At 37.8% G+C, this 18,751-nt stretch overlaps 1 protein-coding gene across 3 annotated transcripts in view; it reads right to left on the bottom strand.

Moving 5' to 3' along the window:
* The window catches only part of NRXN1 (neurexin 1), a 1,023,581-nt gene that overhangs the window by 594,019 nt on the left and 410,811 nt on the right, over positions 1-18,751 (bottom strand). For all 3 annotated transcript variants that reach the window (XM_058164969.1, XM_058164968.1, XM_058164970.1), the window contains one exon: positions 9,943-10,326. In XM_058164969.1, coding sequence (XP_058020952.1) covers positions 9,943-10,326 — 384 coding nt within the window. The remainder of the gene's footprint in view (positions 1-9,942; positions 10,327-18,751) is intronic.

Below are 18,751 nucleotides of genomic sequence, written 5' to 3'. Positions count from 1 at the left end.
AATCCAATCTGAAGGGCTGTTTAGGTACATATCAGTTTAAATGCTTGATTCCCCATTTTTGCCTACTCTTTATAAACTGGTTGGTCTATTACAGTGATCATATGATCACACTGAATATTTATTGATATTTGTTTTATTTAGCTGAAGACATGTAAATTGTTTGACACCTCCCCCCCCCTCTTTTTCATCTAATACAGATAATAAATGGGTGTGGGGCAAACTGGAAAAAAACCTGGATCTTATCATCTCTGTATTCAATTCATTCATATTGCCCTTTTTATTGCTGTTCCTACCCTGTTGAAAATATACACCTGTGAAAGCCATTGTCAAAAGGTAATCATGTACTGCAAACCCCAATAAAATATAAAGAGAGAAAAGCCAAATTATGCTGCCATGACATCTGTCTTCCCATCTGCTAGTGTTGCCATAAACAAACAAAGCCCATCCACTGATTATTTTGATGTTTATACTTTCAGCATCTAATCAGCCAAAACTCACAGTAGCAAAATAAGTGTAGAAACTACAACTTCTAAGATTATTATGTTCAGCCCATCTGAGAATATAACCGACTTCAGGGATGAGACACACACACAGAGAGAAAAATAAAATAAAACTGGCAATAACTTCCTTCTCTCCACTCTCCTCATGGGCCATACCTTTTATGAACTCTCTTTACCTGAAAATTTTTTCTAACTTCCAATTATAAAATAAAATTAAACTTGAAACACAGAGACTACTTATACTCAATTACAGCTAATGCAAAATATTTGAATCTCCTGTTTCAAGTGGCATCTAAAAGTTACAGCAAACAAATGGCATACATTTACCAGCAATATGAAAGCACAATCTAAGTGAGAAATCTATAAAATGAATGGCAATCCGTAGGAGCCATTTCATTATAGCACCGGCTACAGAACCAAACATGGTAATATGCTGAAGAAGTTTTTAGGAAGACAGCTTTCTAACTGTCCTCTCAGGCTTGGAGCTAATGCTAGGAAAGATTCTATTGCAGAGCATTTCTCAAAGACCAAATAAAGCAGGGTAATCACTGATAGTCCATTTTTCCTGCATAAATATTGCAGCTCCTGGGTCTCAAGCCAAATGTTTAATTCTGTGCAAATGCCGAGAATGAAAATGCCGTCCCTTATTATTCCCACGAAATCATTTGGAAGAATGGAGCTTGCCAAGAAAGAGTGAGCATGAATAGAACAACAGGATATTGTTTGCCGTGCTTCACATCAGACAAATTAGAAGGGGGAGGATAGACAAGAAATAATATCCCTTTATGATATTTCATCCATTTTCAGGGAAGAGGAAGGTGTATTAGAAGAATTCTCTGTTTCTCTTACCCTATGTAATATTAGTTAAATTAGCTAAATAAGTCTCCCTGTTTTCGAAGTCGTAAAAGCAGTGTATCTTTAATGTCGGCTACTGTGTGGAAATAGCCAGGAAAGGGCTAAAACTTGTGAAAATTATAAAAATTAGGAATAGTGCTCAAGGTTTTGACTTTAGGAACGTTAAATTGGCTACTGCAGGATTCTGAATGAAAAAAATTACCTTTTGCTTTGATCCAGTATAGAAAAGGGGTCAATCATTTTGCTTCCTAGCACTTTTCTAGCAAGTGCAGGATCCACTTTATTTTTATTTTTTTCAAATCAACCAAATATGGATCCATTTGGTTGTGACAAACATTTGACTGCTCTGTTTGTCTCCTGAGCCAGACATGGTGAACTAAGAGAATGTAACTGGTCCAAAGTCACCCAACTTATTTTATTGCCTAAGACAGGTCTAGAGCTCATAGTTTCTAACCTGAACCACTAGACTAAACTACTTCTTTGATCAAGTAGACATGTTGCTTTGCTCCTGATTTAAGTTAAAATAGAACAGTTACTGAGCATTTACTATAACCCTTGGTTCTCATATTACACAAATTCCTCATTCCATTCAACATGCTTCTCCTTTATTTCTCCAGAAGGAGTTTTATTCACCTAAGTAAACCTGTACTTCTGCTGCCCTTTTCTTTTATTTCATGCAATGCAATAACTGTTAATGGTGCTATACTTATTGGCTAGAAATTTTTATCAGCAGGCACACATGGGTAGTATGATAATGCTGTAGAAGAGATGGATTTATTATATTTTGGAATCCAAAAGTTGTAATCATATCAATGCATGGCCATTGCATGGCCATACAATTCTTATTGAAGAAGGGGGAAAAGAAATGCTTTGAGCATAACTTCCTCCAGATAAGGAAGCTCTAGGGCAGGGGTGTCAAACACAATTTCATTGAGGGCCACATCAGGGCTGAGGGGGGGCACGGTCAGGGTGACCATGCTTGACATCACTCATGTTGAGGATACCTGTGGTGGCCTGGGCACGGCTCGGGGGATCTTCCTGCAGCCCTCTCCCAGTGAAAACAGAGCCTCCGGGCTCTGATTTGCTGGCAGAGGCACTGTGTGCCAGTCCTTCGCTGTTTCCAGGGTGGCCCCGTGGGCCAGATCTAAGCACCCCCATGGGCCAGATTTGGCCTGTGGGCCTTAAGTTTGACACCCCTACTCTAGGGTAACATCCAATATTCCATGTGCTGAATAAATACTATTGATATCTACAGGAAAAATAGCCAGATAACATTGTGAGTACATCAGATTAACATTGGTCACAGCAGCTCAAGGTCTGTGTTTCAGAAAATTAAATTGTGGAAAATGCTTAAATCATGTTGTATTAGTTGCCTTGAGTTATTTATAAAAATAATAAAAACAGGATTAAAAAAAACAGACAACTTGAACTAAGAATTCATCAGCTTACTGAAAAAAAACTTTGTGTGTGTGTGTCTGTGTATATGTGTGTGTGCGTATTGAGGCATTTTATTAAACTTCTAGAGAGTTTTTTAAAAAATTTTATAGACTTGCATATGCTTGTTATCTTCTTTTCAATAACTGCATTAGTTTTTGATTTTTAAAGCTGCACATTTTGTTCACAATCCTCTCTTTGCTGTCCATGCTTTTGTCTTTGAAAGTGCCTACATGTGTAATAGCAAGAGTTTGCCACAGGGTGGTACACCACGTCTATTTAACTGAAGAGTTTTCTAATTCAGTTGACGGTCTAGTTACAGCCCCCCCTCCTTCCACCCCCCCAGCCCCCATCAGCGTTGTTTACCAGTAATAGAAAAGGCAAGAGACATTGGAATACCTGGATTTCTGCCAAAAGGTTTTATTCTAAAACAAGAAATAAGCAGGTTCTTCAGAGGATGTGATTTTATTTATAACAGTACAAATGGGAGGCTCTGCCTCAACTAGTCCTAAAGAGATAGAAAATGGGGGTTTTGTGCAGGTTTTCACTGACTTTTTAAAGCTAATTGGGGCGGGATGCAAATCAAGTGCAGGGAAAATGTGCTTGTGAGTTCAGAATCTTTACATAAATTTATTCTGCAGCATGCCATAACTAATTTTGAATGGCTACATAGTATAAGGATAAACTACAGTCATTATATGAGCAAACATGCCTTTGTGCAGTAGGATTTTCTTCATATAAAACAGATCTGAGAGTTACAAGAAAAGATAAAGGACTGTGGCAGGGAAAAACAAGATAAAATGTCATCAATGCTTCTAAGAATTGCATACAATCGGACATAATCACATCAATATGATTTCTAATTGCCTGAGATCATAGCAAAATAGTCACAAACTGGTAGAATGTAAATAATATCAATTTGGAAAGTGTAATTTTGTTGAAAGAGTTGTCATATAGCCATTCACAGCTATGTGTGCAGCACTGAGAGTGTTTTTGTCTAAAAAGCAATCTTGTATAGTAAAAACGTGTACATTCATAGCATATACAGTATAAAGGGGTGGGATTCAGCCAGTTCGGATCGGTTCAGGTGAACCGGTAGTTAGGGCCAGCGGCTGGGCCTGCCCATCCACCATGGCACTATCCCGTCTTATACAATCACCATGTTTTTGACTCAGTGTGCATGTTTGCAAGGCGTGTGTGCAAAGCTATCCCATCCTATACAATTGCTGTGTTTTTGATGCAGTGTGCATGTGTGCAAGGCATGCACACAAACAAAGCTATTCCATCCTATACGATTGCTGTTTTTGAGTGTGCATGTGCACAAGGCGCACGTGTGAGTGAAGCTATCCTGTTCTATACAATCGCTGTGTTTTATGATGCAGTGCATATGTGTGTAAGGCGTGTGCATGTGCTCACATGTTCGATTCTGGGAGAACCAGTTGTTAAATGTTATGAAGCCCACTTCTTATATAACATAAGAACGTAAGGAATACTCTGCTAAATCAGATTCCTGACCATCCAGCCCAGCAGTCTGATATCACAATGTCTTAGCAACTGCACAAAGAAACCTACTAGTCTCCCAGCAGATGGTTTTGAAAGTTAGTCACTGTTACCAAGGCTAATAACCCTTGTTCTCTTATGATGTTCATGACAGCTGACGATACAGCTGACGATACTCAGCTGTACATCTCCACCCCGAACTACCCCAACGAAGCCGTTGATGTGATGACTCGGTGCCTTGAGGCCATTCAGGTCTGGATGGGGACGAACAGACTTCGACTCAACCCATCCAAGACGAAGTGGCTGTGGATACCAGCGTCCCGGCACAGTCAGCTAACTCCATTGCTGACTGTGGGGGGCGAATCGTTGGCCCCCAGGGACTCGGTGCGCAATTTAGGCATTCTCCTGGATGCACGGCTGTCTTTGGAAGATCATTTGATGGCCATCACCAGGGGAGCTTTTTATCAGGTTCGCCTGATTCGCCAATTGCACCCTTTCCTGGATTAGGACTCGCTATGCACAGTCACCCATGCTCTTATTACTTCCCGTCTGGATTACTGCAATGCTCTCTACATGGGGCTCCCCTTGAAGAGCACCAGGAGGCTCCAACTGGTACAGAATGTGGCCGCGCAGGGGATTGAGGGAGCGCCTCGTAGCTCCCATGTAACACCTCTCCTGCACAGGCTGCACTGGTTACCGGTGGTCTTCCGGGTGCGATTCAAGGTTTTGGTCATCACCTTTAAAGCGCTCCATGGCATGGGACCGGGATATCTACGGGACCGCCTGCTGCCGTCAGTTACCTCCCATCGACCGGTGTGCTCTCACAGGGAGGGCCTCCTTAGGGTGCCGTCGGCCAACCAATGTCGGCTGGCGGCCCCCAGAGGAAGAGCGTTTTCTGTGGGGGCTTCGGCCCTATGGAACGATCTACCTGTGGGACTACGTCTTCTCCCTGATCTTCGGACCTTTAAACATGAGCTCAAAACCTTTTTCTTTCATCAAGGAGGCTGGCCTGATGATTAATTTTAATATAGAGGGTTTTTAGTGGGCTTTTAAGGGGTTAATATTAATTTATTTATTAACTTTTTATTTAGTAATTTTAACATGCAGCTTATTGAATCAGATTTTTAATTGAATATTGTATTTTAATTTTCCAATATTTATGTTTTATTTATGCTGTACACTGCCCTGAGTCCTCGGAGAAGGGCGGTATAAAAATATGAAAAATAAATAAATAAATAAATTGGTCCAACTCTTTTTTGAAACCAGCCAACTCAGCATCTCATGTTATGGCAGTGTATTCCACAGTTGAATGATACGTTGTATGAGAAAAATACTGACTACTGAATACTGAATTTCATTTGGTGACATCTAGTTATAGTACTTTGAGTTTTTCTTGTCCATTTTATCCATACCATGCATAATTTTGTATTCCTGAATCATATCCTCTCCTCTGCCTCCTTTCTAGACTCAAAAGTCCTCAAATAAGGGAGGTTGCCGCATCCCTTGAGCTTCTTAATTGCCCTCCTTTGAACCATCTAGCTTTACTGCATCCTTTTTGAGGTATGGCAAACAGAGCTGCATATAATATTCTAGATCAGGGGTCTCCAACCTTGGCAACTTTAAGCCTGGAGGACTTCAACTTCCAGAATTTTCCAGCCAACTTTGCTTAAAGTTGCCAAGGTTGGAGACTCCTGTTCTAGATGTAGTTGCACCAGGGATTTATATAAAGGGCATTATAATATTGGCATCACTTTTTCCAATAATGTTTTCTAGTGTCTCTAACAAGCTTTTGGCTTTTTTTTTTTTTTACAACAGATGTGCACTATTTTGTCATCTTCATTCCATGAACTCTTTCCTTATAACTTCTGATCCCATTAGTTTTTATAAACAGTTAGAGCATAATTTTATACTTGCTCACATTGAATGGCATCTTCCATTTTGATACCCACTCCTCTAATGTGCAGGGATTCCTTTGGAGAGTTTCAGGCTCCCTTATTGCTTTTACCACTCAGAACAATTTAGTGTCATCAGCAAACTTGGCTATTCTACTAAGCACAGGTGATTCCAGGTCATTGATAAATATGTTTAAAAGCACTGATCCTAGGAAGAACCCCTGGGTTACCTCTCCTCATTGTGAGAAATGAGTGTTTATTTTTACTCTCTGTTTTCTATTCTTTACCCAGTTGCTTATCCACAATATTCTATGGCTGTTAAAATTATTCAAAATCAACCTTTGATTATGTCAGAGCCTCTATTATTGTGATTTTTAAAAAACAGCAAAACTTTCTAGAGTGGGATGGCCTTTTTGGCTTCCCATTTGAGTTTTCTTTTCATCAATCTATTCTGTTGTGCAGGATTTGCTATGTAACTTATCTCATCTGAATGTTTAATTTAATGCACAATTTTCTAGGTATGGTAGGTAGTATATTATAAGACTTTGTAATGTCATGTAGTCAATGTTACCATAGATTGTACCAAAGAATTGAAATTGACAGTATTCTACATGCTGAGAAATCTGATTGCACAGAGTAGCTCTTTGTGTGGAAGACCGCAACTGTGCACTAGCCAAGTAGGGCTATATAATCCATGGTGGGAAGCATTGCACTCACATAGAAATATCAGTTTATGGAATGCCTTCCTGTTGGAGTCAAAGAAAACAACAACAACAACAACAGCCTAGACTGCCAAGGAAGGTTCTGTTTTTTCTGGCAGGAAAAGAGGAAATGATCACAGAGAACCATGACTAGAAGAGAAGGATCCATTGGAGCTCTGCAGGTTCCTTCTCCAAAGGAATCAGAACAGAGAACAGTGTCCTTTTTTTTCTGCCAGAAGCTGCCCAAAATCATTGGAGCTTATTTATTAAATCTATATGCTGCTCAGCTCACGGTTACAGTAACTTTCAGATGCTGGGTGGCATGCAAATTTGATTGTTAAATAAACAAATAAAGCTGGCCCCAAGATAGAGGCACCAGTGTGGTGACCTATTCTCAATTATGACCTCAAAGTCGGGGCAAGGGAGATCTATGGTCAAGCATAGTGCTATTGCAAGCTCTTCTTTAATCCTAATGCACATATGCATGGATGCTTTGTACTTGACTCTGCTTTTAGGAGAGAGTAACTAGCTAAATATTTAGCTCAGTCTTTCCCCATCATGAATTTTCTTTCTTGTTTTTCAATTAAACTTAAAATCCTGCTTCACTTATCTTCCCCAAGCTATGTCTTTAGGGATGCTCATACACAAAGAAAGTTTCATTTCCTCTGACACCACTGTCATAGACAAATCATTACTTGAAGAAGTTGAACCTTAAAACTACCTCTAACCTCAGCTGGAGTAGAAAATAAATGTGACTGATTTCCTCTGGGACTGTAAATCTAGAACATTTTTGGAGTCTTTTCAGGGAATTTGTTGCAGGTAGTAGTCTTAATAAGATCTCCATCTCCACCAGAAAGATTGAAGATGATCACTCCCAAATGTCTTTGATTAAACCATAAAGCCTGTCTCAGCTCCTTGGTATTCTGGGGAGCTAGGTTAATGAAGCATTTGGGACAACAGCTAGAGTATAGATGTCAGAAAATGTCTTGCAAACGTGATCAATTACCAATAAGAACTACAGCAGAGGACTTCAGAGGTGTTGGATCTCTGTCCATGATTAATTTACACATTTTATTTCCTGTAGACTCTATTCCGATGCCATAGCACATAGAGAAAGATTTGAAAAACATTTAGACACAAGAGATCTATTAAAGTCAGCATTAATAAGGCTTCTGCTGATTGAGTTAAGGAAAGACATATACTCCTTCTGTTTAAACTACACTGCAGATTACTCTTATCTAAATGCTGGTATCTGGCAATGCTTATCAGATTGTAACTCTTCATTGAGGCCTGTGGTAGAATGATTGAATTGGTTGATTTAAAGTGCTGGCAAGAAAATAGCTCAATCGTCTCTGACAGAGACTTAATCAAACTGTGTAATGTAGTTTGAGAGGTGAAGGCCACATGCCTGAAAACTGCCAAACTGGGAAACACTAACTGTAAAAGCAATGTTACAGCAAAATCTTATGACACTATGTGAAGTATCTGTCTTATGACTCTTGAAGCCTGATGTTGATTCACACATCTAAGAATAATCAACTACTTTAAAAATTGCTATAGAATTCCTTTATACTGCTAGGAAGGGATTTTCTCTCTTCTTTGTTTTGACCATTCCTAAATGTCCCTGTCAAATTACTCTTTCTTTAGTAGACATTTTCTTTAGTAATGTTTTTCTGAAATCATATTACTTTCCATTGGTTAGGATAGCTATTGTTAGTTTTCCTTCTTTGCCTAAGAAGAGGCTTCTTGCATTAACTGTTGTAAACTATTCTTCATAATGTCTATAAGTTTCTTGCTCCTGTTTCCAGGACTAGAGACCTCTACTTCTTTTCCCTACCAACCTTATAATTTCATTTGTCTAGTGAGATCTTTATTTCACTATGTGGACCAAAGAAGACATCTTGCTTCCTGAAAAATCTCAGACCGAAACCCTGTTCTCTATTTGATACTGATAATCTATAAATTCTCTTTAAGTATTCTCCTTTTTGGTATCCTGTGAAAACCATAATCTCATTGTGAGTTATCTACTTTGAAAATGGGTGTGGTGGTCAGCTAGAGCTCTCTGCTGTATGAAAAATTATTATTTACTAGGGCTATGCAATGAGTCTTACATATAGGCCTTTATGGTGAAGTGTTGCAATACATGAGGAGAACACAATGGCAGTGCAATTGGTCTTACTGAGACATTTCATTTTGATTCTGGCATTTCCATACACAGAAGCCTCTTCCAATTCCTGGATATTCTAGAAAAGGCCCCCAAACTGACATTAAATAAAACAACACACTACATCTACTTCATTGTTTAGAGCAGGGGTGTCAAACTCGTAGGCCAGATACGTCACGTGCTGGCCACCCCCACCCACATTTTAGCAAAGGAGAAAAAAGTTGTCATATGTCACATGACAACAATGTGTTGTTGCGAATTTGACACCGCTGGTTTAGAGACGGGGCCATATTCATGAAACCACATTGAAGCAGCACCTCACTCACATTTCATTACCTTTGAAGCAAAGTACTCTTGCAAAGCTTTTTATTGTTGACAACTTTATAGTTATAGGGTTGATCAAATATTATTCATAATTTTCATTATTTATTTAACCAATACTTCAAGGTCTATTTGACACCTGCCTGATTTTTATAACCAGCAAAATAAACTAGGCAAATTGTTCCAAAGTTTTAGAAGGCAATGAACAATATAGTATTATTATTGTTATAAATATTGTATTAACAATATAATTCTTCCAACAAACCCTCCTTAGATACCACTTTTTGAAAGAAAAATAAAGAAAAAAATTCTAAATCAGTTTGCTCCATTCAGTAATAATTTGTATTTGAAGATTAGATCATTTTCATGGAAGTTTTCCTTTCTCAGTGGAATATTTTGTCCACTGCTTCATTCAGTGCTTTATATAATAATAATGTTTATTATCAACCAAATGATTGATCTATATAATTGTATGCAGAAAAAAACACATTTGTTAGAGCAGTAAAATCTACGTGACTGTTTCACTTCATTCTGTCCTCATTCTGCAAACCAAAAGTCTGAAGACAGTGACTTACCTCGTTCACATGATCTGCCTAGGTAGCCTGTACCAGAGCAATCACAGACATATCTGTTCCAGCCATCTCTACATACGCCATTGTTTTTACATGGGTTGCTTAGACATGGCTTTGCTGTTTCTCTTGAACAGGAGGGTTTCACCCCAGATGTGCTCTGGATTTCTGCCATTTGACGGATGTCTTTACTTTGTCCATCAATAAACAAATCTCGAATACAGCCCACGTAGCCATAATTTAGAAGGGCTGTCCAGACCTCCGTTGGAAAGACAAGGCCAGCTTTATTTTCTGGCAAACCTCCAAGGTATAAATCATCATCTAGGTCCAAGATCTCACTTTCTCCTGGTGCGGTATACGGAGTACGCATCGTGTTGACAGAAATGGTACCTATTTAGGAACAAAGCATATGTAATATATTTGAGACAACATGTTTTAACTATTTATTATTGGTATTTATATTCTGTTTCCCAGTGAAAATCATCCCCCCCCCACAGTAATTATAATAAATATTTCTTAAGGCCACATGCATTTATTTGGAGAAAAATGGAAACTTGAACAAATTATTTTAAAAATGAATAGAAATAACTCATTCAACTGTTATTACAAGAATTAATCATGTGGAATGAATTATAGTTCTATGTTCATTTGTTTCATTTGCTGATAAAAACAAGGCAATTTTCTACAATATATTTGCAAGAGGGTATATTGATTTTCTAACATGGTAGATACTGCACAAGATTGTGTGATGAAACCAATTTAATTCCTTTATAGCATATAATTTGATCATCTGTATTCATTAGTATCAAGATGGCACATTTTGTACCAAGCTAGCACCATACTTGGTTCTTTTTTCTTCTAAGAAGTAAGAACATCAATCAATCAGTCAGTCAGTCAGTCAGTCAATGCATGCATACAAGCACCATGTGAATAGGAGAAAAAAATTATAACCAGCAAACTTCTAGAAGGATTATTCTTAGTAATGGGTAACTGTAATTTTATGAAATTGAAAACAAAATATAAAACAGATGTAGAAAAAAATAGCTGAAAAATGAAGTGAATGTTTCCCCATATATTTGAGGAACATATCATCGTAGTGAAATGTTTCCACTACTACGTAAAATAACTTGAATGAAAAATGGCACCGAAGAACAATCCAGATTAATTAAAAACAACTTAAAAAGTAAGTAGTCTGAGTTTGCAAAAATGACATTATGGAAAGTCAATTGAAGAACCTACAATTTGCTCTGCTTTATCAGATGATATCCAAACCAGGGCCTCCACTGTTGTTTTCAAGATACATGAGAGAGGAAAACAGTGCTTGGATCTAAACATGATCAGAGAGTTTCCAGCTGTTTCTTATACTGAAATAATTTGATCTTAAACATTAAATATGAATTTAGACTAAGTATTTTTCTGTTCTAAGCACATTTGCATAATTTATTTATCCTGTTCTTGAGGTACATGGAGCAGCAGTAGATGAACAATCTTTGACTGACATTGCCATTTAGAATAGAATAGAATAGAATTTTATTGGCCAAGTGTGATTGGACACACAAGGAATTTGTCTTGGTGCATATGCTCTCAGTGTACATAAAAGAAAAGATACGTTCATCAAGGTACAACATTTACAACACAATTGATGATCAATATATCAATATAAATCATAAGGATTGCCAGCAACAAGTTATAGTCATACAGTCATAAGTGGAAAGAGATTGGTGATGGGAACTATGAAACGATTAATAGTAGTGCAGATTCAGTAAATAGTCTGACAGTGTTGAGGGAATTATTTGTTTAGCAGAGTGATGGCCTTCGGGAAAAAACTGTTCTTGTGTCTAGTTGTTCTGGTGTGCAGTGCTCTATAGCGTCGTTTTGAGGGTAGGAGTTGAAACAGTTTATGTCCAGGATGCGAGGGATCTGCAAATATTTTCACGGCTCTCTTCTTGATTCGTGCAGTATACAGGTCCTCAATGGAAGGCAAGTTGGTAGCAATTATTTTTTCTGCAGTTTTCTGCATTTAGAACCATCATAATCTGTTATTTTAGTTATTTAACATTTGTGACACAGACTGCTCTTCCTAAAATATTGAGACAAATAAGACCTGATAAAAAATGAGATATCTGAATGGATCAAACTCCTTTCCCCTAAACTTTTTTTAATTATTTGAAGAGTTTAATTTCCATCAAAGTTTCTTAAATAATAGCAGTGTCAATTGAAGGATATTTGTTTTAAGTTATGGTTTAGGCCAGAGTAACCATGCTGCAAAAAAGTTAATTACTCTACCCAATTTATTCAAATCTAAGCTTTTGAACATTTCCGTAAATCAAAATTGCAAACCTAAATATTGCCAATTGTATAGGCAGGATTTCAAAAATTTGCTTTCCTAAAAGTAAACCTCTGAACAAAACAGGCTGTAGTTTCTGAGGAGCTATGCATAACGCTGCAGTAGAATTGAACTGTTGATTAGTATTATACTCTTGCCAGCAAACTGTGCCAAAGACATAAAAAATTGTTTACAAAGTAGAGAAAAATGAAAGAAGCAGGATCTAAGTCTAAAATTTCAAAGTATATACTTTAACTCAGATTTGTCCTAGTGTTTAAACATAGATCAGACAATAACTGAGATTTTTAATTATATAATACAGATCTGCCAGCTGGAGCTTTCTTCCAATAGGTCTTTTATATCCTGTATGCAAACCTTCTTCATGCACACCATTTTTTTCTAGTCATTATCATTTTATCTGAGAAAGCAAAAGTTGCTTTAGAAATTGACGCAAAGGAAAATTGTGGCGAAACCTTCATATCTGGAGAATGATCTCCTTGTACTTATTAGATATGAGCTTCTGAAGTCAGAGTGTGTTAAGTCCTGCCTTTTCTTGTGCAACCACATCTCCAATGGCCTGAGGGAAACTTCCTTTTCCATTACAGATCACTGCCTCAGTGGTGGGTTTCAAATTTTTTCACTACTGGTTCTGTGGGCGGGCTTGGTGGGCATGGCAGGGGAAGGATACTGTAAAATCTCAATTTCCTCCCAATCAGCTGGGACTCGGAAGGCAGAGAATAGATGGGGTGGGGCCAGTCAGAATTTTTACTACTCATTCTCTGAACTACTTAAAATTCCATGGCATAGGGCCGGGTTATCTACGGGACCGCCTACTGCGACCAGATACCTCTCACCGACCCGTGCGCTCTCACAGAGAGGGACTCCTCAGGGTGCCGTCAGCTAGGCAGTGTCGGTTGGCGACGCCCAGGGGAAGGGCCTTCTCTGTGGGGGCTCCCACCCTCTGGAACGAACTCCCCCCAGGACTCCGTCAACTTCCTGACCTTCGAACCTTCCGTCGCGAGCTCAAGACACATTTATTCATCTGTGCAGGACTGGCTTAGATTTTTAAATTTAGAGGGGTTTTAAATTGTTTTTAATATTTATATTTGATATTTATATTTCTATTTTTAATAATTCAGGCGCTAGAATAAGTTTTTTAAGGATTATTTTAATTTGTATATTGATATTGATGTTTTATATGCCTGTAAACCGCCCTGAGTCCTTTGGGAGATAGGGCGGTATATAAATTCGAATAATAAATAAATAATAAATAAATAAATAATAATACCGGTTCCCCAGAACTGGTCAGAACCTGCTGAAACCCATCTCTGCTCTGCCTCCTGAGAAATTGGAGAATTCTTCTTTCTCTAAAGAATCACTGTTCTAATTTCATTGCCTACAAATTTTGAAGGCAATGAAATGCCTCCAAACGGAGGCAAATTGAATGGAGAATTTTGAAAGACACTTGTCTCCAGCTCTTTTTCATTTTCCTAGAAAAAGTCTCAGTTTTAGCCATGAACCATGAAATACAATGTATAATTCTATATATAAATAGGCACTTTTAATATATAAAAGGCACGTTCCATATAATTCCATATTCGTTCCATAATCTCGGTAAAGTGTTAGAGACCTTCTGTAAACTCATTTTCATTTCTGCCAACTTTATAATGATAAAAACAGACAGAGAATACTATGAGGCAATTATTTTTCCCTCCTGCCCATAAATTGGAGAGTGCAAAAATCATCATTCAGTCAATTTAGTGCCTTAAGCTACAGCCATTCTTGGAGTAGTCAACATCTTCCCATCTATATCTCACATAGAAGGGAAACAATAATTTCTAGTATCCCTTCCCCTGTGCTTTCAAAATACAAGTAGTTCTTGACTTATGGCCCTAACTGGATTGGAAAATTCATTGTTAAGTTGTGCAGCTATTAAATGAGGCATCATGTGACCATAACTTGCGACATTCCTTGCCAGCTTCTTCATTGACTTTGCTTGTCAGAAGCTAGCTGGGAAAGTTACAATGGCAATTATTTTATTTTTTTTGTTTACATTTATATCCCGCCCTTCTCCGAACACTCAGGGCGGCTTACAGTGTGTAAGGCAATAGTCTCATTCTATTTGTATATTTACAAAGTCAACTTATTGCCCCCCTAACAATCTGGGTCCTCATTTTACCTACCTTATAAAGGATGGAAGGCTGAGTCAACCTTGGACCTGGTGGGACTAGAACCTGCAGTAATTGCAGGCAGTTGTGTTTTAATAACAGGCTTTTACAGCCTGAGCCACATCGCGGCCCTAGGCCCTGCAGTGTCCTAGGATTATGTGATCCTAGGACACTGCAGCCATCATAAATGCAAGCTGGTTGCCAATCACTCAGATAACAATCAAGTGATCATGGGGATGCTGCAACAGTCATAAGTGCAAGACTATGTTGTCACTTTTTTCAGCACCCTTGCAACTTTGAACCGTCAACAAAATGAATGGTTGTAAGTCAAGTACTACCTGTCCAATTAAATGTGTTTATTTGGCCACTTTGAATAAAACAAGCAAACAAAATTGGTGTAAGAAAAAAGCTACTTATCAAAGTATCACTATTTTTGTTTATTATTTCTCACACAAATCTGTGATGATGGCACATTACCATCCTTTTGCAACAGATGCTTTCCAACAGCTGCAACCAAAAAGAAATATATGGGGGTGTGGTAGAAGTAGGGAGAAAGTTATAGCTTATTTGAACCCAGAAGGCAGGGAGGCAGAGAAAAACAGAAATTAGTGTGGGGAGAAAAAAGGGAGTCCACAAGCCCTGAAGAGCACTAGCAAACGGAAATGCTGCAGTCTCAGCTCATCTACTTAAAGAACTAGGTAGCAGGAGCAATACTTCACTGATCTTGTCTAAACTGAAAATTTAAGTAAAGTTAGGCTTGGCTAGTGCTTGGATGGGAGGCCTCCAGAAATACCAGAGGTATAGTGGGAAACAACCTATTAGTAATCAAGGACCACTCTTGGCATTGTTGCCAAGAAAAATACAACAAGGTGTTTATGAAGTCAGCAGAAATGAAACTACACCAAAGATTTAAATTATCAGAAAAAAAAAAAAAAGACCACAGCGTTTCACCAGTGCCTGATTGGAGCAAATGCTGCATATGAAAGGGCCAAAGCTGAAATGTAACCACTTAGTAATACATTATTCAAAACCTTTATCCATCTACATCAAGATCACACTGAGATGGTTACCGGGAAACAATTTAGTTGTCTATTGTTTGTGGAACTGTTATTAGTAAAACAACAATCTTTCTTCTGTTTCTACATTTAGATGGGAGAAAGCTTAAGCCTTGGAAACATTTACCATGTTTCTTTAATGGAATATAAACTAATTTAAAGTTCTCTTTGAAATCTAAAATCTATACTTAGACATAAAGGTGATGACTTTTTGTGCATGCTTTTAATGTAGATGTATGTGTGTGTGTGTCTGGTGTATTTGTGCATCTATCTCTACTAGTGGATCATATCACAACATTTTGCAGAATACAGATATAACGCCATACATATTATTCTTGCTCTCCTGGAGTTTGATCAATAATGGATTCTGGGAGTGCCAGAAAAAATGTAAAAACAAGAAATGCAGTGCAGTGCTAAAGGACAAAAGGAAAAGCACAGCAGGTTAATCAAAAGCTCTTAGTGGTCCTTTTAAGCTCTGTGAAAGAGCACAACAGTAAAATGCAGTTCTCATTAATTATTTTCTGGGACTAGCAATTCATCTGGGACAAGGTCTTATATATCAGAACATACTTTTATTTTTTTTAAGCATAGGGCTACTTTTGATCTTTCGATGATATATTAGGGGATGCACTACAAAAAATAGGTGAAGCCAAGACAAACAAATTGTTGGGATCAGAATAGAAAAATTTGATTTACTTTAAAATTAAAGCAATATAGTTAATCTGAGTACTTTTTAAATATTTTCCAAGGAACTTCAGGGGTTTGGGTAGCCATGCCTAAAACTTTGAGGAAAAGTTGTTTTGTCGCTAAGTTGTGACCCATGGACCATAGCATGCCAGTCCCTCCCCCCCCCCCAGTTCTCCATTATTTCCTGGAGTTTGCTCAAATTTACTTCCATTGAGTTAATGACACTATTTCCCAACATCAGGGTCTTTGCCAATGAGTTCTCTCTTCTCATTAGGTGGGCAAAGTATTTGAGCTTTGTCCTTCCAAAGAACAGTCATGGTTTATTTCCTTTAGGATTGACTGATATGATCTCCTTGCAGTCTAAGGGACTCTCAAGATGCTTCTCCAGCACCATAATTTGAAAGCATTGAGGAAGAGAGGTGACATGCAATTTTATAAATCATAGCTAGGCACAATTAACTGCCTTATACTGAATCTAAACATTTACCCGTTTTTAAAAAAATACTGCTGCGTTTAATTAGTATTGCCACAAAAAACAACAACCCTGTACCAGTGTATAATTTCTTTCACCAAGTTATGGCTTTTGGCAAAATTTCATCTGCATATGTAATCATCACAAATTTCACAGGATCACCATGTTTTTAAGTGTTCTCAGAGCAAAACTATTCTACAAAAATTCTAGAATTCCAAACAAATGAAATCAATTAATGATCTGAAACTTAAAAGTGAGATTTGAAATCAATAAATAGTTGCAGTTAGGCATACTAAATCTAAATGGCAGTTTTCTCTGTCTTTTACATCTAGTGATAATCCAGATTTTTGCAGCAAGATGCAGTAAATTCATATTGCTCTCTTTATGTTTATCTTATGTTATCTGTTTTCTCCCTGGGGAGTTTTTTCTGGATATTTAATGTCCATTTTTCCAATGGTGGACCGTTATCATCGGCAACCAATTAAGGACAAAAGTGTCTTGATAACAATAAATACATTTATTTCCTGCACAACTGATTCCTAACATCATTCAGCAGAGAAAGTATCATACATTAACATATGTGATGATCGTTGTATGCTTCCCAGAGTTACTTTTAGTGAGATGAGCGGCTATACAATTTTGATTAATAAACAAAAGCTGGTTGGGTGTTATATCAGTCATTTGTTCTCAATTCAATTCACATCACAGGGTTGTTGTTGGAAAAATAGGAGGAGGAAGGAATATTTGCTTGAGTTAATTATAAAGTAATAAAGGTGGGATAAAAAAAACCAAATGAATTAAAAGTAAATAAATAAACTGAGCCAGCTATAGAAGAGTTGTCCTTCCTGGGTCCTATTTAATATTTTGACGTGAAGGGAAGTTGAGAATCATTTCCCAAGCTGATTGCACAGGAGAGACAGTTCCTATTCTATGAAGACAGTCCCAAGTTAGTTTGGAAGTTGTCTTCTGAACTGGCTATTCTGGGTAATTTCTGCCTTATCTCCAACTTGCAATTTCAAAATGTTGAAGAAGGTTGTGAGACATACATTACAGCAAATCTGGGTGAAGCTGCTACTTCCATTAAGTATTCATTTCTGGGCTTTTGACAGAAATGATACTATATGGTCTGGAAGATGTTTGTTAGGACCCAGATGAAGGAAGTATGGTCCTGTCAATGACATTTGATATAATTTATCCTTCTGAAATGGCAGAGAAGGCTGGGGATAGGAGGCCGTTTTCTATAGTGATTTCGGTTTATCTTCCTCCCATACACATTCATCGCTTCAAATTTCCTGCCTCTCTAGATATAATCACAGATTGTACAGTAATAGAGACTAAATTAATACTGAACTTAATATCAGCAGCGAGACTTTTGGTGGCGCAATATTGGAAGAAAGAAGAACTACCTACAATTGAAGAATGGACACTTAAAGTTTCAAATTTTGCAGAAATGGCAAAAATTTCTGCGTATTGGAAAGACTACTCACAAGAACGATATATAGTAGAAAGGAGTAAATGGATTGATTATATTCAAAATAAGTATCAGACTAAAAAGTATCAAATGGCTTATGAGTGATGGTAGAGGACATATTGTATTTGTGTATTTGCTTGAAAGAGGAATGGGGAGTTAAGGGATTAATGGGGGAGAAGGGATTATGGGATATGGTTTTTGTTGTATTTTAGCGTATGTTTGTTAGATGTTATACCCTGCATTTTGCTCTGGGAAGTCTCTGGGGGGAGGGGGGAGGGGGAGGGGGAGGGGGGAGGAAGGGGGGAGGGGGAAGGGGAATTTTTTTTAAAAAAACCTTGTTTGTTTTAAAACTTTTTCAATAAAAAAAAAATTCCTGCCTCTCAATAAACAGATGGTCATTATGTCTTTGTTAATCTCTCCCCCAACATCCAGAAGAGGTGGATGTTCTAGTATTTAGGAAGTTATGCCTTCTAAACACCTTACTGGGATGAGGGGGAAGTGTTAGTCATTTATCATTAGCCATTGCCTCCCATTTTCAGTTTAGGGATAGCTATTTCCTTTGAATTGAGTTTATTACAGGTAGTCCTCAACTCATGACCACAACTGAGCCCAACATTTCTGTTGTGAAGTGAGTTT

This window comes from Ahaetulla prasina, chromosome 1 (assembly GCF_028640845.1).
Source record: "Ahaetulla prasina isolate Xishuangbanna chromosome 1, ASM2864084v1, whole genome shotgun sequence".
Lineage (NCBI taxonomy): Eukaryota > Metazoa > Chordata > Lepidosauria > Squamata > Colubridae > Ahaetulla > Ahaetulla prasina.
Note: the sequence above shows the minus strand (reverse complement) of the source record. Positions and strands in the feature narration are given on the sequence as shown.